We start from the raw sequence: 18,495 nt of genomic DNA, 5'->3' as shown, positions 1-18,495 counted from the left end.
TTCTAGACTCACAGTTTCTGCAATTGAAGATCAGAGGGAGAGCCCTTCTGGAGGAATCGCCTCCTCGAGGATCGTACTCTATTAAGCTCATGTCTCAATTCGCTGTCAAACCACTTGGGTAAGGATGAGCTAGGAATCGTGGCCAGGGGGACAAAAAGCTCCCTAGCAGAAGACACACAGTGCTTAAAACTAGACCATGCTGAGTCAACATCACAGGGTAAGAAGGTAGCTGTATGGTCCAAGGAATAGAGATAAGAGGAAAGGCCATCAGTGTCCACTTTAGAGTAGTTGTAGACCTCTTTGGATTTTGACTGGTAAGAGACATAAGAGATAGTAATATTGAAGAGCACTGGGAAGTGGTCGGAGAGGTCATGACAATTATTGATATTTATATTTGAGATATAGTCTGGGGAATTAGTTAGAAGGAGATCAAGAATGTTACCACACTTGTGGGTGGGAGCATCAATGAGCTGAGACAAGTTGTGAATAAACAGAGAGCGACAAAAGGATGCAGATGGAATAGTAGAGCCTGTATAAGAGGACCAGTCTATTTCGGGAAAGTTGAAATCACCTACAATAAAGAGTGGAGTAGAATTAGGACAGGGGATAGATAAAAGATGGGAGAAAAGAGCGTTAGAGACATCTTTAGCAGACTTGGGAGTAGGGATGAGCCTATTATTCCAGCATAATTTTAGGAATAATAGGGGCTTCCTCATATGAGGCATAATGCTGGAATAATTGGATGGAAATAGGAATAATAGTGGAATAATGGGTGGAGTTGAGGTCAATGGTGATTTCAGAAGAAAATTTAAAAATTTTTGGCTAGTGTTTTTTTTTGAAAGACCTATTTTTAAAACACTGCTGGAATGCAATTCTTGGGTGAAAATTGATTGTTTGAGAAATTTATTGAGAATAAATTGAGAATAATAGGATAAAATGGGGGAAATCATTGAGAATTTCCAGAAAGAATAATGGGAAAATTAATGAGAATAATAGGCTCAACCCTACTTGGGAGGGAAATGTTTTCATCATCAAAACGTCACGTGCAGCCCCACCCACACGCAAATAGAATGGCTGAAAATTTCATCATGCTCCTTTCTTCTTGTTGTAACTTGTTTATTACCCTATTTTGGTCACTGCTAGCCCTGCAATTGACATGAAGGATCTTTGTGCTTGCTATTACTTGAAGAAAGAATCGAGAGATGCAAAATTTCAACGGAGTTTCTGAGCGGCAATGGTGAAGACAAATAACAAAGGCTTAGAGAGGTACAGCAGACTGAGTGAGACTTCTTTCTGGAGTGCAAAGTCTTCTTGTTCAATTATATCTTGGCCTGGAGTGCTCCTTTTGCTTTATTTGATTTTTAAATAATAAAAACATGATTATTGACATATTTAATGAGATGCGAATGATATTCACGAAGCTTCACATCATGAAACATCATGGCGGCTCCCTTTGATGTTGACCAGAAGAACCTTTTGAGAACCTTCCAGAGTACCTAGAGACTCCAAAATTGGTACAGATTTTCGGAAGAACCTGTTTTGCAACTATATCAAGTTTCAAGTTGCTAGCATAAATAATAGAGAAGTTATAAGGGTGGGTCAGTGGTCACCCTTGTGAAAAATCCCAGATAAGGGTGGGTCAGTGGTCACCCTTGTGAAAAATCCCAGCAAGATTCTTGTTAAGTTTCTTTAAAATTCTTAATAAGATTCTTGCTAATATTTCACAAGATTTTACCTGATTTTGAAACAAGGATTATGTAAGATAGCGTTAGATCTTGCTATCAAAATGTAAGCAAGATCTTACAGGATCTTTCTCAAGATCTTACCAAATTCTTAGAAGATCACAGTAAGATCTTACCTTAAGATCACAGCAAGATCTTACCTGATTTTGAAACAAAGAACATGAAAGATATCATGGGATCTTGCTTTATCAAGATTTTAAAATATTAGCTGAGTTCTTACATGAAGTTTCAGCTTATGAAAAATAGATGTAACAGTAAGACCTGAGCAAGATCTTACATGAATTACTTAATGATGTGAAGGTTAATGTGAACTTCATTAACTTTCTGACTTAATTATGTTGAAATTTTACTTTCTTTATATACTGCCATTATCGTAAAGGCTATCGTGGGTTGTCTACCACTTCCTGTGACGTCATGCAATTTGTAAGATCTTTCAAGATCTTTTATGACTGAATGAGTGATCTTATGTGTCGTGTGATCATGGATGATTCTTCAAGATAATAAACTTACTAGATTTTGTAAGATCTTATTAGATTTCAATTTAAAAAGATCATCTTAGTTCTTACAAGGTGTGATATTACAAGATTTAAGTGAGGCATGATCTTACATTTTCTGACATATTCCTTTATTCATAAGATCTTTAAAATTCTTACAAGAATCATAGTTATGATAGATCTCACAAGATCTGACAGCTTGTTCAAATTTTATCAAATCTTAAATAAGAATTTGCAAGAATTTCTGTGTTAAGATTTTACAAGATTACTATCTTATTTTTTCTTGTATAATCATGTGAAATCATAAAAAACCTTATAAGATCTTGCTGGGATTTTTTACAAGGGCAAGCTCAACTGAAACCGACTATACTTTTAAAGTTTTATCACAGACACAGACTAATGATGATGAAACTGAACAAGATGAAAAGAAAGAAGAAACAAAAGAAGAAGAGAAACCTTCTCCCCCTCCTGTTCCTCCTGTCTCTGTCCCTTCCTCTATAAAATTTAAAGGAATTTGTCGGTCATCCTCTGTTTATTTCCGATCACCTCTACGAGACCACACCCCCTGGAGTGATTATGGGTCTGGCTTGGACGTCAATGGGAGGCACTACTCTTTATGTGGAGGCAGGCATGGCTAAAGGGCGGGGCCTGTCAAAGGAGGGGAGAGGAGGTGGGGTATGACTACCACTAGACAGTTAGGAGATGTAATGAAGGAGTCCACTAATATTGCTTATACATGTACTTTTGCTAAGGTAGAGAGAGAGATAGAAATAGAAGGCACGATTATGTTGTGTATTATTTTAGTCATTTTTGTCTTCAAAAGATCCTACAAATGATTTCCTTGACAAAGCAAAAATTCATCTCCACGTTCCTGAGGTACATGTAATTAATACTGTTAATTTATTATTATTATCAACATCAATGATAACGGCAATAAATATTATTATTTATTTTTATCAATTTAGTTATTATTATTATTATATTAATTAAAGGGTGCTTCCCAAAGGACGGTCCCTCAGCACTGTCAGCATGTGTCACTATAGTCTCTGCCCTCCTTTCACTGGCTATGGATCGTCCAATACTTCAGAATGTTGCTATGACTGGGGAACTGTCACTCACTCGAAAGGTATGTACATGTACTTCTACCTTATTCACAACATTTACATGTATGATAGTACAGTAAAATGACATTTGTATCACTGTGTAATGTATGCAATATATGTTTTATAGTCTTTTCTTTTGTTGGAATTAATGATTTTTTGAAAAACCATGGGCTATAGCACAGGGAAAGTTTCTAAAATTTGCTCATTTTTTAAATGGCCCTAACTCGAAAATTTAACCCTGGAATTGGCTCCAACTTTCTACATAGCATTAGTACATCAGTATGTATCAGAAAATGTAATTAAAATTTGAAGTGATTTTGAAGCCATTATTTGGAAAAACCATGGGCTATAGTACATTTTTATTACATGATCCTCTTGTCCCACAGAGAGTCATTGGCTCAGATCATTGAGGCTGGTAAAAGAGTTATAGATGATCCTACACATCTTGCTAATTTTGGAGCTGCACTGACCAGTGGAGGATCACATCAAATTCAAGCAGTTCTTGAATGTCCAGATATAATCACTTCAAGTCCACTGTGGCAGGAGAACTGGAATAAAATTGTTGACTTATTTAATTTTGATTTTATAAAATATATTAAAAATTTATTAAAACTTCAAATAGAAAACTCAATGCTATTGCTTCATAATAAAAGTATGTCAAAATATAACAACAATAATATTATAATTATAATTATAGCAAATTAAGTGTAAGTACAAAATAAAGGTACATGTGTACATGCTATAATAAAACAATTTATTAATTAAGGAAGAAAGGGAAGACTATAACAAAAGAAAGCAAAGAGGAGCTCTAGTGATACGTGTTAATGGAGAATATATTAAATAAGTAGGATTGGTGATATTGGTAACCATTGGGGTGTACATGTGGGTATATGGTGTAATGGTGATAACTGGTAAGGTGGTCACAGTTACAATGGTAATATGGTAGTACAATGGTAATGGATATATTGCATGTCTTTTGTACATGCATGGTAATGATAAGATGGCAATGGTGGTTAAATGTCAAACTTAGTATAAAGGTGTTAAGATTACTGGTGATACAAGTTAAAATATTACACAAGTATTGTATAGGTGATGTTGGTAGCAATTGGTGTATGGTGTAATGGTACAATGGTATGTAAGGTGGTGGGATGGTGGTAAGGTGGTGATAGGTGTAGGGGTAAGATGGTGTTTAAGATACTATATTTTATAGGATTGCTGATATTGGTAACCATTGTGGGTATACGGTGTAATGGTCATGATGGTACTAAAGTGGTGTAAGGTAGCTAGATGGTGGTAAGGTGGTAGGATAGGTATGATGGTGTAATGGTGATAGGTTACATATGGTGTTGTAGTAAGATGATGTATTGGTAATATGGTGATAGGTTACATACAATGGACTGATAAGGTGGTAATATGGTGATAAGGTTGTGTTTAAGATACAATATCTTGTCCTGGTAGGTCAACCTGTTGTCCTTCAAGTTTTTCATGATATCCTCTCACTATGCCTTCTTCTGTATAAAATAAATCATAATGGATCTCTTGAAGATATTTAACTACTGAGGAATCAGGATTAACTGATTGAGCAATTTTAATATCGTGTGGACGAGGTTTTAAATCAAATACATTAACTAAAAATCGAACAAGCTCTAAATTAGAGCTCTTACTAGCAAAATAAAGAAGAGTTTTCGTGTCATGAGTTTCAGCTAGTGCATTACAGCAAAGCTCCGTGAGAAATTGTAGAATTAAGTCAAAGTTACCAGCTTCACATGCTGCATGAACTGAAGTGTATCCATTATTATCAGGATCATCAGGATTATAATGACAACTATTAATGAGATACAGTGTCATCTCATTACGATTGAAGAGACATGCATAATGAAGAGGAGTACGACCATTATCATCACAAGGGATGTAGTTAGAACCTACTTGATCTTTTATATACTGAAATATTGTAATATTGCCTCTTTCTGCCAATATGTGCATGCAAGTAATGCCATCCTTATCTTTTGCTACAGGGTCTAGTCCACAGTTGTCAATTACAAGTTGTACTATTTCCATATTCCCACCCTCACATGCTGCATGAAGTATAGTGCGCTTTCTATTATCCACAGCATTAATACCATCAGGATAAATACTACAGAAGTGAAGAAATGTGTCAATATGGCCATTACTGCAAGCTGTATGTAATACAGTGGATCCTTCATTATCAGTAGCTGTAAGGAGATCACGATGAGTAGAACTACCAGTGACTGAGAACAGTAAAGCTTCAGCGGTATCCTTATGACCAGAGGCAGCAGCTAAGTGTAATGGTGTCTGTCCTTTCTTGTTAGTAATTAATATACTGATATCAGTAGAGCTGGTTAGAAGTGATACCATCTTCTGTTGTCCTCTCATACAAGCAAAGTGCAATGGTGTGTTACCATTTTTATCTTGTGCACTATTAGGTAAGCTTGGTCTAATTTCTAAAAAACATTCCAAAATTTGAAACTGTTCAGCTGCTACAGCAACATGTAGTGGCGTACGGTCTTGATGATTGGTTGCATTAGGATTACAATAATTATTATCAATGAGATACTTCAATACATTCAAGTGACCCCTCTCTACTGATATGTGAACTGCTCCAGACCCTTCATCATCAGTAGCTGATAGATTACACTTATTACTAATAAGATATTTCATAACTTCTAACTGATTGAAGTACACTGCAATAAGGAATGGAGTGTGACCAGATCCTGTGACAGGTAGTTCAAGTGATGACGGTAAGTGTTCTGTAATGTACTGGACCAAATCCTGTCTTCCTTCTGAACATGCTAAGTGAATAGGAGCCATTCCCCCATCATTCACAGCACACAGATCTAACTGATAATTCTCTACCAGATGTTTGAGTATAGGAAGAGAGTCACTGTGCTCACAGGTAATGTGAAGAACTGTTGATCCATTAGAAGTCTTAGCTGCTACATTACACTGAGGGAGACTAGTGAGATAAAGTACAACAGGAACATGACCTCCTTCACATGCTTCATGAAGAACTGTACTACCTGTATCAGTAGTAGTGGCATTAACATCACACTGATACTTGTTGATCAGTTCCTGTAGACAATGTAGCTTACCTCCATAAGCAGCTGAATGAGCTAGTGTGTACTTGTTATTGCTAGTGTGATTAGTAATATCCACACTATACTCCTGACTGTACCATTCCAGTATATGAGTATGACCAGCCTGTGCTGCTCCATGTAATGCTGTTAAACCATATCTATCAGTAGCTAAAGGCTCAAGCTTATACTGTTGTACTAGTAATTGTACCAGATCAAGATTGCCTGAGAAACAGGCAAACAATATACATGTGTTGTCATGTGTATCCTTAGCATTGACATCACATTTCATATCATTTATTAGAAATGTGACCAATTGAATATTACCACTCTCACAGGCTAAATGAAATGGTGTCCTACCATCATTGTTTTTTTGCCTGAGAATGTTGCCAATCAATTGAATTTGATTTGGTGATGATAACCGTTCTAAAATGTATTGGACCAAAATCCATCTTCCTTTTAAACATGTTAAGTGAATAGGAGCCATTCCCTCATCATTCACAGCACACAGATCTAACTGATGATTCTCTACCAAATGTTTGAGTATAGGAAGAGAGCCACTGTGCTCACAGGTAATGTGAAGAACTGTTGATCCATTAGAAGTCTTAGCTGCTACATTACACTGAGGAAGACTAGTGAGATAAAGTACAACAGGAACATGACCTCCTTCACATGCTTCATGAAGAACTGTACTACCAGTATCAGTAGTGGTGGCATTAACATCACACTGATACTTGTTGATCAGTTCCTGTAGACAATGTAGCTCACCGAAATAAGCAGCTGAATGAGCCAGTGTGTACTTGTTATTGCTAGTGTGATTAGTAATATTCACACTATACTCCTGACTGTACCATTTCAGTACATGAGTATGACCAGCTTGAGCTGCTGCATGTAATGCTGTGAAACCATATTTATTAGTAGCTAAAGGCTCAAGCTTATACTGTTGTATTAATAATTGTACTAGATCAAGATTGCCTGAGCAACATGCAAAGCTGATACTTGAACTGTCACGTGTATTCTTAGCATTGACATCACATTCCATATCATTTATTAGAAATGTGACCAATTGAATATTACCACTCTCACAGGCTAAATGCAATGGTATCCTACCCTCATTGTCAGTAGAGTGTAGTAAACTAATATATTGAAGATACTGACTGGTGATATGCTTGATAAAGTGAGTGTGACCTTTTACTGATGAAAAATGAATAACATTCCAACCTTTGTTATCTGTTAGGCTCAGACTACACTTGTAATCCTTCATGTATAATTCCAGTAGTAAAATATCACCAGATTCAGCAGCATAATGAATTGGTAGCTTACAATTACTGTCAGCTTGATGAGGATCTAACTGATAGGTAGTTATTAATTCTTTAACAAGAGATAAGTTAAGAGACACTGAGGCATAATGTAAAGCAGTGAGGCCATTCTTAGTAACTGCAGTAGGAGACAAACCTTGTTCAGTAATAAGATATTGAACTAAATCAAAGTTACCACTCCATGCAGCATGATGTACTAACGTGTGTCCTTCATTATCTGTTTTATTAATATCACAATGCTGTACCTCAATAAGATATTGAGTGATATCAATATGACCATTACGACAAGAATGATGAAGACATGTCATACAATCATTATCAGTGATATTTGGATCAATGTTATGATTATTAATAAGATATTTAACAGAATTAATACTACCTGACCAGCAAGAGTATACTAATGGTGTACGACCATAAGTGTCAGTATCATTAGCATTGAGATTATACTGAGATATGATATAACTTAGTACACTAGTAGAACCTGACCAGGCAGCATAATGTACTGGAGACTTACCATCATTAGTTAATGTACAATTGATATTACATTCTTCTAATGCTTTCACTAGTAAGGTACTGCCACTATGTGATGCCCAATGAAGTAATGACTGACCATCAATTGTAGTGGCATTGATATCACAGTTAGGGCAAGTGTTAGCTTTCTTGAGAAGTGAAGAAAACATTTTAACTCTTTCATTTCGTTTGATTAAATTAATATTTGTTTTTACTCTAGTTCTATTAATAATCTGAATATCTGATACATCACTTTGTGCCATAAGCTTACTATACACAATACCAGCTGAAATATGTATAATTGCATAACATGCATGATGTAAACATGAGTTGCCATTATTATCATTAATTAATAATACTTCATTACCTTGAATACTAACAATATACTCAACAAGTGATGATGAAGCATACCATGAAGCAATATGAAGTGGAGTCACTCCATTCCTAATTTTTACATCAATGGATAATTGATATTGATTTAAAAGATACTTAAAAAGCTCAACACTTTTAGAATAACAAGTATAATGTAGTATACCAGTCCCTGACTTTGTTATGTCATTTGGTGAGAAGAGGTTTAATGATTCAAGCTTGTGGACTAATGCTAACTCTCCACTTTGACAAGCTAACAATGATAAAGAGGCCCTAATACAATTAATCTGAGAAGTAGTACAATTTCTCTTAATAAAGAATTCCACTAGGTCAGAATGGCCCCCCATTGCTGAGTACAGTAATGCAGTGTTATTGCTATTGTCTGGTTGATCAGGAGGAACGTCACACGTGTCTACTAGATATTGTACTATAGATAAGTGGCCTTTATAAGATGCCATATGTATACTAGATACACTATTATCATCACCTTCATTAGGATCAATACCATTTTGATGGATGAGTAGTTGAAGGATCTCAATGTGCCCACCATATGATGCAGAGTGTAATGGAGTCCAACCATGAAGACCACGATGATATGTGCTGTAACCAAACTTATCAAGAAGCCATTGTACTTCATCTTTTAATCCTCTCCAAGCTGCTTCATGTAATGGTGTACTGGTATTCTCATACAATAATGGATCACATGTATCTATAAATGAATTGGTAAGTTATGCATGGGTGGAGTAAAAGGTCATGCTGTTCATGTACTTACCAATATCAGTGGATGAGTGCTTAACCTCTTCTATTGAGAACTGTAAAATTAAAAATAATACTAGACGAATGTAAAACATCAAAGGGGCGAGCCAAAGGAAGCCTACATATATGTATTCATTGTACTGCATGATACTACTATTGTACATGCGTAAATACAGTATATACATGTATGTAGGTCTAGGCATCTTGCTTAAAAATGTAATTTTTTCAATCACTTCATCACTTTAGAATGTCTGCAGCAATTATAGAATTGAAGATAGTTAGAAGCAGTCACTGAACAAAACAAAATTATTGTGAAGAAGATAGCCCTTCTTGCCGGATCTTAATTGCTGCTCATTGCTGCTAGAAAATAAACTGCAGTTTCTCATTGCATTCATCTCAACAGAGTCCTTTGTCAAAAATGAAAAAAAAATCTGCTTTCCTGACCTTCCTTGCTGCTAGAGAAGTCTTTGGACAGCAGTTTAGTCTTATCTTGTAGATTAGGCTATTTAACTTTAATAATAGTTAGACGACCCTATGCCCGTACATACATACATACATACAGATGCTTTCTAGCCTTAAGGTGGATTTACCATATGACGCTAGGCTAACGTACCGTCAACTTCTGTCCATGCTAGTCAACTTCTGGACTAGCGTAATATTGCAAATTTGCCTTTAGTGGGGCTCTCTCAGGCTCGCCCCAATTATTTACACAATTATAAGAACAAACCTCTCTTAGATCATATTTATCTTCACCACATGTTAGTTCAGTGATGCCAATATTAGCTAATTGTTGCTGTAGCTTTGTAGTTAGAGGAAATAATAAAGAATAAAGATATTCAGAAATGAGGTAACCTAAACAGAGAGAACCATCGTAGACAAAACAGAAGTGAAGATCATATTCAGGAATATCCAAGCCTTTTGGTATTGCTCTACGAAAGAAGAATATGTCATCCAGTGTGTAGTCATCTCTGTCAACTTTAGCAATCATTACTCGTGTACCAGGAGGAACACCTTTTACACCAAACTGTACAGGATCAGCATCTTTCAATAGTCCACCACTGTTTATAAAATAATCCTTCAACTTCTCTTCATATGATGACCAAGTCCTCTTTAATGAACGATTTTTGGGTAGAAATACTCCAACAAGTTTTATCATTAGTTTATAGTTGAACCAGGATATGTATTTGTCTTGTAATATGGTGAATAATTTTGATAATGTTCGGATATTTCTAAACTCTTCTCTAACTGCTTCAGCAGTTGTTTGCTGTTTTTTGTTAGGACCAAGTAATGACATTGTGTGTATATTGAGGTAGTCAATGATTTTAGGTACATCACTTGATTTGAAAGAATTCTTTGTTAGTCGAATGGCCTCATCAAACTCATCTTGTAGATCATATAACTTGCTAGTTAATTCAAAGCTCTTTTCTGAAGAACCATATTTGGAGGTACCTAAAATAATAAATAGTTTGCATTATTAGATGATTAGTAATTTAATTGATTTACACAGTAAAAGGAGGCAATATTATTATTACCTACTGTTCTGTCAGTGCTTGCTGGTGACATAGCTACCTCGTCTGTTTCTAGAGTGACACTTCTTTCTAAAAAATAAAAAAATATTATCAAAATAGCAAAAGTACTGACTGTGGGTTATTTTCAAATAGTCAAACAATGTGTGGGTTTAGTATATGAGATGATATGAGACAATATGCTAGCAAATTTATTTGTGAGAAATTTAATTTAGGACTTTCATAATCAAATTTTCATGCTATACATGCAGCTAAGAGACAAAGCATGTCAGCGAAAAATTGAATCAAATTCAAATGAGATTCACTAGTGAGACTGGAATTTGTATGTAATGATATTCATTGCTTAATTTGGGTGAGCTTGGGTGAGCCCCACTGTAGCAGGAGTCTTCTGTATGTATGTACGCATGTATGTATGTACGTGCGTCTTCAGTCACACACATCTTCTGGTCATGCCCCATTTGTGCACTATCTATTTATCTGTCAATGATCTAATGCTGTAGCATCATTCTAATGAAATATTGTAAAAACACATGTGCATGTATGAAGCAGAAAAGAAGCTTGAGATCAACCTCAACAATCTAGCTGGAATGAAAAAGAGGCTCTTCTTCAAGCTCAGAGGGCTATGATTGCATTCAGACTCAAGATTTAACTAGAAAAGCAGCCTAGCTAGCAGCAGAGTCAGTGCAATACCGCGACAGACTCAAGCTCGCCCATTAATGCATTGCATTGGACTATATCAGTGCGACTTCCACTTAGTCTCAGGGCCAATGGAAGGGGCTGGCCCGGAAACTAGACATCCACAATGCAAGCAATTGGCTCAATACCAAAGAGGAGATAATTTCAACCTACACTAGCACATAAATGTTGTGAAATGAATGAGAGGAAATGCTAGGTTGCATTTTTTTCTATCTTCTATCACAATGAAGGATAGAATGATTAATTACCTGTTGCTCTGTCAGTGCTTGCTGGTGACATAGCTACCTCATCTGTTTCAGGAGTGACACTTTTATCTGATAAAAATTGAAAATGTAACAAAATAGATTTATTTTCAAACAGCTGTGCATGTCATCAAAACATTTACAATTATGGAATTTGTTATTACAAACAAGTAATTGAAACTTATTCAGTTTACAAAAAATTGCATTTTGATGAACGTAATATCAGGACTACTGAACTATACTGTATTATTAGTATTAAGGGGAAAATCACATGAGCATTAAATTGGGACAAATTAAAATGACATATACATCTGAGACTGGAAATTGTAGATTTTGTACATAATGAATTCATGTATTATTTTTAACTTATGGCAGCAATTGGATTAATACCAAAAAGGAAATAGCTTGGCTACCTAACACAACCTATCCTTATACATCATGTTTTATCCAAGATACAATTGATGTCAACAACATTCAACTAATATATGTGCCAATATAAGTACCTTTTGAACTAGTTGATCCTGCAGGTGGCATAGCTGGTAGAGGATGTTCACGAACTATTTCATCAGCTAATGCTGGATCACCTCCTCCTTCTTTAACAGCTACACACACTCTCCTCCAACAAGGAATACCATAACGCTTGTAATCATAATCTTTCCTTAACCAATACTCCAAAACTTTCTGCAGGCAAGTGACAGTGTTTCCACGACAATCAGCTTCTATCTTGTTAACTGTGTTTATTCTGAGACGCAAGGAAATGGCAATTTGCTTCCAGGAAGCCGAAAGTTGCTCAATTTTCTCATAAATATCATAAAAGTCATTGATATCTGCGCAAAATATCATTAAATGTCAAATATACCCACAAACTCACTTAGTTCTTTATTGCAAACGTTTATAAAATGAGCAGAGGAAGAACTAGGGCTTGTACTTGTAGCCATTTCTTGTAGAGATGCGATGTATGTCAATTGTACGCCCACGCAACATGTAGTCAAGATTAGATATAGATCTAGTATAGTTAGTCTAGCTAGGTGTGGCCATAGATATTATACACGGAATATATAATCCGTGTAACTATGGTGTGGCTCAGTATACGCCGTAGTCTCTAGTAGATTATATGACAATATACGGAGTAGACACGTGGTACCGTGGGTTTCTTGTCAAGGTACTTGTGGAAAACCCGAGAGAAAACCTCTCCTCATCTCTGAGTAGAATATCATCAAACAATCACCTCTTCCCTTCCAGATTATTTCATTGATAAGGAGTCAGGATCCTACACACTGGACTGTAAGTAAGGACAGCTTGTTCATGTACAAACGTAGCTTGTACGAGAGCTTGTATCTATGAGTAAGGAAAGCTTTTAGCCATTGTATGATTGTAGTACTTATCGTGTCACCCATGTGGCAGGTTGGTCATGCATGGAATCATGTCTATGTTGGAGTTTTGTTAGGGGTGGGGCAAGACTAGAGTTCTGTCAGCTTTTACCTAAAGTTGTGAGTTAAGCTGTACTTCTGTATTAACCTTATCAATGGTAATAGGAACTACACGCTCATTTAAATGGATCGATTAGTTCCGATACTATGCGTAAGCTGATTGAGCTCAAGTCCAAGAAATGGCTTTTAGGAGGAAGAGATGAGAGTTTTGCTGATTCTAATCCAAACAGTTGTAAAACAGTTATTAATGACAAAGGAGAGAAATCAGAAAGGTATGATCACTGTACAAATTTACCGTAATGGGTCATTTTGTGGGTACAAAATTTTGTGAAAGGGTCTTTCATTTTAATTTAGAGGGAATTAATTAATTTTTGAGGGGATTAAATTTGTGTTTTGATCGTTACATGACGAGGTTAATGCTTGGCATTTTTAGTGTCGCCCTTTTCATACTTTTTATAATTACTGCCTAGAGAGTACTGCCTTTTTTCATATGATGTTTTATCAAGAAATGAGATGATACATTTTTATGGAGGAGTATCATGAGTGAGCCTTACATCAGTTAGCTGGAGCAAACAGAGCCTTTTCTCACTTTAGGTGGTGAATCATCAGTGGCTTTCAAATGTTATTTTTCCTAAAAGCTTGGAAAGTGTTGGCCACTTTCCCCTTTTAATGCCTTTTTCTTTTTAATGCTTTCTAATGCGTTAGTCTACCATTTGACCAGCGTGATCACAATTACTATTACAATATTTTGTAGTGTTTTATACATGTACAGCTGTGGTTAGATAATTAAACGTACAGTACAAGCATTTGCATAACTCGTTTATTGTAAGCGTGAAAATAAAATAGATGCATGCTACTTTGTATGCTCATGCTCGTTCATTGACCACGAGTTCAATAAATTATCATGTGTGTTTCCTTACGGGGTACGCGTGTCACATTCTTTATGGTGTACAGTCATATGGCGGAGAACATCTTAGATATTCTTAGAAACTAGAAGAAGAATAATTCTTTTTAGTTTTATCAGTTTATAAGTGACTTCTTGAAAGATATCCTATTTTTAATTTATGAGACCTTCTAGATAAAGAAGTTAAGGCACGTAAACTGGATTAAGAGGAGCTACAGTTTGTGAACAAGTGTATAGAGGAGAATGATGAGATAACAGTAGATTATTAGGAATAAACTGTGGGAGAAGTGGCCAACTTTATCTGTTTGTCCAAGAACAGTGAGAAGCTTGGATGGAAGCTGGAATAAAGAGTAACTACACATGTAGGCCTAACTCATAGGAGAGGCTATTTTCATAAATGAAGCAGCTTTAGGATACTAATGAGCAATTACATGTTGCTGCTGTACTACATTGTACATGCACATGTATTAACTAATAATTTTTACAATGTCAAAATCATTTGATTATTATTATAAATGTTCTTGAAACATCTGTGTGTGTGTGTGTCATATATTTTTATAATCTATAGTTTCGCTTTAATAGTTATACCCGTAGTTTACTTTTAAGCTGTCAAGCCCTCTTTGCCATATCTATGTAAATCTACATCTTTTTGACACTGACACTCTAATTTTAATCACACAATTAATATTCTTTGGGACTTTTTCTTGGGAACCTTAACCTTTCAGTAGTGATAAAGCTTGTGGTTTGCTCTGCAGAGTCACCATTGTCAGCATTATCAATCATTTAAAACTTAATTCTTCTTTTCAATCAAGATTCCCAGTGAGTCTCATGTATTTCAACTACAGTTCAACAACAGTCACTATCTTTTAAAATCAGTAGCTTCTCCTGTTCAGCAGCAGTCACTATCATCTCAAAACCAGTACTCACTTCTGTTGTCTCCTAAACCAATACTTGCATGTACTTCTCCTGTTCAACGACTGATGATTCATTTGTATAAAGTATGGTACATTGATACTTCATTTTATCAGCAGTACAAGTAACTGTTTTTAGCTGATGAATGAATCCACGTTTTCACAACTGCTGTGCCCTCATCCTCAAATTACACCAAAGAGTAGGTGCCTAACTTTTTGGTAATGCCATTTTTTGAATTAAGACAGTGAAGACAGAAGTGTTTCATGCTACCATCTATATTGAAGCCTCTACATCATTATTATTACTAGGAGCATGCACGAGCTAAACCATGCGTGAGCTGAGCATGCGCATGAGTCTCTGTAGTTTAGTACTGTACATGTACATTGCTATACATTGTACATGTACATTGTTCATTGTATATGTACATGCACTTTTCTACATGTAGTACAGTACATTATCAATTACATGTGTATATGTACATTACTTATCATGGCATGTGTTGTGACATATTATACAATGTACCCTATCAATAAAATATATTACTGTATTAATGGTTTTTTAGAGTTGCAAATTTCGCAGAATCCTTCCTGATTCATGAAAATTAAATCCATGAAAATCAATTTAATATGGCACCGCATGGCACACGTGGTAGAATTTGTGAAATTACAATTCACAAATTGGAATTTTAGTAGATTTTGCAAAATATTAATTCTCTCGAAAAAAACCACTTATGTGGCACTTACCTCTACGTGTATATGTACAACTAGTATCACCTGGCTACAATGATGAGGTGGTACGTACTTTCCTTGTATACATGGCACTACAAAGCCATGTGTTGTCTCCTGGTTTTATATTTGTGCCTTGTCTTTTCTTGTTTATAAATTCACATTTGTGGTCCTTTACAAAAGTGCAAAGGAATGATGTAAATTCTACTTCAAGTTCTTATCTGGTTTCAAGAATTATTGTTGCAATAGAAGCTCTTGAGTAAGGTTTCTTCCTTTGCCAGAAAGTAGCTGCTGCTTGCACTCTTCCCGAACGATGAAAGAAGAAATAACTTCTATTATTCATTACTAGTCATCATCTCTTAAACCTGTGAATTCTACCAGCTGCTGGTTTTTCTTGTGCGCTCCGCTCCATATGGGGAGAAGAATTTTTTTTACAATTTGCTATCTTTATGACAGTAAAACTATTGGGGGAACATTTGGGTGCAATGAAGTTAGCTTCAAGCCACTCCTGGTTTGTAGTTCTATGGAATACTTTCAATGTCACTATGCTTGCCTTGTCTCACATTGTGAAACAGATAAGGGACTTCCATTTCTCATTTTGACATCAGCATTTGGTGCATGACTTTGAACTAAATATTTGAGCCACACCTTCCTGCCCCTTTTATAATTTGGGATGGAATGAGCTGCTGCTGGTAAACCCAGCATAAAGTGTTTCCCAGTAATTTATCATGGTAATCACCTGTGTTTTTTTAGATTGTGATGTTGAGGCCATCTCAGTCAAGAGTACCGTATACTGGGAAATTTTCAAGTAGCCAAATTTTCACGAATTTCGCATTTTTTGCTCCGTCGCGAAAATAAAAATCGCGAAATTCTAAATTTCCATTGCCACGTGGGGGTGTTTACAGGCTATTTGCAAAAATATTATTTCGTGAAATCTTACAAATGCAAAATTCGCGAAAATTTAGCGATGCAAAAATATCCCAGTATGCGGTAATTAGATGCTTCCCTTTACCAGATAGGTATCTCAATGCTAGCAAGCTTCTTGTTGTGTGACTTTCTATGCTCATTACTGTGACCAAATGCATGTTTGTTTTATGGATGCTCATCATTTCCTTCGGAAATTTTTCATTTTGAACAATCACTTCAAGAGAACTGAACCTACAAGAGCCTAAAATAATTTATAAAATAAAAACCCTGCAGTTCTTTATTGATACTTCTTCCTAATTGATGGTTTTCATGTCTTGATTAATGATCTGTAATTCCATTCTTATAGTGAAAATTAACATATGATGTAATTTCTCCAAATCTCATTAATGGAATCTTTGTTTTCTTTGGACAAGTTAAATTGTAACTTTAAACTGGTAGGAAATTATAGGTAATTAATTTTATCAATAGAACAACATGAGTAATGGAATAAGGAAGGAAAGGAAAAAGGTAGTAACAATAATAATAATAACTCTAGCACCTAATGTTGGAAATGCAACTTTATAGGCTTGAAAATAAGGAATTTCCAATCATTAACTTTCCTTCCAAGTTTTGCAAGCTTATTGAGGCTTTGCAGCAACATTCCTGCTTTTGTGGTAATGGTCTTTCTAGAGTTGACAAGCGCTGTTTTTAGGTAAGTGGTTGGTTGTGCATTTATAATAAAGCTGGATAGCTGAGCATGCAAATACGTCATAATTGGTAACAACTGAGATATACTGATTAAATAAAGTGTAACAGTCTGGGGGTAATAAACTATGATAATCTATAATAACGTACTTTCAGTATTTTGGGGGATACAATTGGTTCATCTGTTCAATAAATAATGTTGCATAGCTAAAAATAGTAATGATTGGAGATGTTTCTGGAGCCATTTTAATAAGGTTAATGGGATGAACTAACGTACATAATCTAGGATTTTAACTTACAAAATTTACAAGTGAGCACTCAAAGAAATCCTCCATTTGTTGTAGAATTATTTTTCTTTGTTTCTTTTTCTCCCTCTTTGCTTTACTTTTGACTCTCCTCTTCTTACTTGTAACTGTAAGTATGGTGTGGGACATCTCATTATCAAGACTTACCTTGTGGTATTTTAATATTGACTCTTGCTTGTTTGCCAGATGGCTTGCCTGTAATGTCTCTTTCTCTTTCAGCACAATATTGTTTATCTCCAGATTAGAAATTCTGTTGATATTCTTCTGCGATTAAAAAGTCTAGAAGGTTATAATATATAAAAGATACAAATTAATGCAACACATGCCTAGCCCACCGTCTTCTACTTTTTGCAGATCTTCTGATCTTTTATGTACCTCCAGCTCTGCCATCTCTTTGCATATGCATAGACCAATGTCTAGTCATATGCAAGAAGGTCATTAATTAGAATGTCAGGAGTGTAGGAATAGCTGGAGCAGGCGTTGGCAGGTTTTTGTTCCTTGCTAGAGTTGGGGTCATCAGGAGTGAAGAAAAAGGCCTACAATTGGACTAGATCTGCCTGAAAGAGTGATGTCCAGTAGGGTCTCAAGTAGACTGGTTCTTTATAGGATCTATAGACTCAATACCAGCCCCTTCATTGAGTAACAACTGGACAGCATCAATCCTGTTATTGTCAGCTGCTGCATGTATTAAACTACTCATGAATAATTCTCTTTGATATTTTTAGTACTAATGAGGGTTTAAATAGTAGGAAATCCCTA

At 35.6% G+C, this 18,495-nt stretch overlaps 2 protein-coding genes and 3 long non-coding RNA genes across 5 annotated transcripts; 2 read left to right on the top strand and 3 right to left on the bottom strand.

Moving 5' to 3' along the window:
- Positions 1 to 3,257: 3,257 nt before the first annotated feature.
- LOC109580115 (uncharacterized) lies at positions 3,258 to 3,951 on the top strand. The gene is made up of 2 exons (XR_002187072.1): positions 3,258 to 3,362; positions 3,726 to 3,951. It is a non-coding gene; the product is annotated as an uncharacterized LOC109580115 (long non-coding RNA).
- An 819-nt stretch (positions 3,952 to 4,770) lies between these two features.
- On the bottom strand, positions 4,771 to 7,695 carry LOC105314506 (ankyrin-3-like). Its single transcript, XM_020002718.1, has 2 exons — positions 7,053 to 7,695; positions 4,771 to 6,656 (listed from the first exon to the last, which is right to left on the bottom strand). The coding sequence occupies exons 1-2, from the start codon at positions 7,693 to 7,695 to the stop codon at positions 4,771 to 4,773; spliced, it is 2,529 nt and encodes an 842-aa protein (XP_019858277.1).
- Positions 7,696 to 9,171: 1,476 nt separating this feature from the next.
- LOC109586522 (uncharacterized) lies at positions 9,172 to 10,156 on the bottom strand. The gene is made up of 3 exons (XR_002187071.1): positions 10,113 to 10,156; positions 9,402 to 9,441; positions 9,172 to 9,338 (listed from the first exon to the last, which is right to left on the bottom strand). It is a non-coding gene; the product is annotated as an uncharacterized LOC109586522 (long non-coding RNA).
- A 1,653-nt stretch (positions 10,157 to 11,809) lies between these two features.
- LOC105314505 (uncharacterized) lies at positions 11,810 to 12,787 on the bottom strand. Its single transcript, XM_020002717.1, has 3 exons — positions 12,721 to 12,787; positions 12,353 to 12,676; positions 11,810 to 11,921 (listed from the first exon to the last, which is right to left on the bottom strand). Exons 1-3 carry the CDS (start codon positions 12,785 to 12,787, stop codon positions 11,848 to 11,850), a joined length of 465 nt encoding a protein of 154 aa, XP_019858276.1. The 3' UTR covers positions 11,810 to 11,847.
- A 153-nt stretch (positions 12,788 to 12,940) lies between these two features.
- Positions 12,941 to 13,545, top strand: LOC109586520 (uncharacterized). Its single transcript, XR_002187068.1, has 3 exons — positions 12,941 to 13,137; positions 13,254 to 13,339; positions 13,385 to 13,545. It is a non-coding gene; the product is annotated as an uncharacterized LOC109586520 (long non-coding RNA).
- Positions 13,546 to 18,495: the final 4,950 nt, after the last annotated feature.

Source organism: Amphimedon queenslandica, unplaced genomic scaffold, assembly GCF_000090795.2.
Source record: "Amphimedon queenslandica unplaced genomic scaffold, v1.1 AMPQUscaffold_12851, whole genome shotgun sequence".
Classification (NCBI taxonomy): Eukaryota; Metazoa; Porifera; class Demospongiae; order Haplosclerida; family Niphatidae; genus Amphimedon; species Amphimedon queenslandica.
The sequence above is the reverse complement of the archived record's forward strand: the minus strand, read 5'-3'. Positions and strand labels throughout refer to the sequence as shown.

What these genes read in the sequence shown, in the direction of transcription:
- LOC105314506 (XM_020002718.1), bottom strand. Translation starts at nt 7,695, where the DNA reads ATGAAGGATTACAAGTGTAGTCTGAGCCTAACAGATAACAAAGGTTGG. An exon ending in TCTCACTAGTCTTCCTCAGT is followed by an intron (nt 6,657 to 7,052) that starts GTAATGTAGCAG and finishes CCTGTTTCTCAG; the next exon opens with GCAATCTTGATCTGGTACAA.
- LOC105314505 (XM_020002717.1), bottom strand. Translation starts at nt 12,787, where the DNA reads ATGGCTACAAGTACAAGCCCTAGTTCTTCCTCTGCTCATTTTATAAAC. An exon ending in CGTTTGCAATAAAGAACTAA is followed by an intron (nt 12,677 to 12,720) that starts GTGAGTTTGTGG and finishes TATTTTGCGCAG; the next exon opens with ATATCAATGACTTTTATGAT. An exon ending in AGGATCAACTAGTTCAAAAG is followed by an intron (nt 11,922 to 12,352) that starts GTACTTATATTG and finishes AATTTTTATCAG; the next exon opens with ATAAAAGTGTCACTCCTGAA.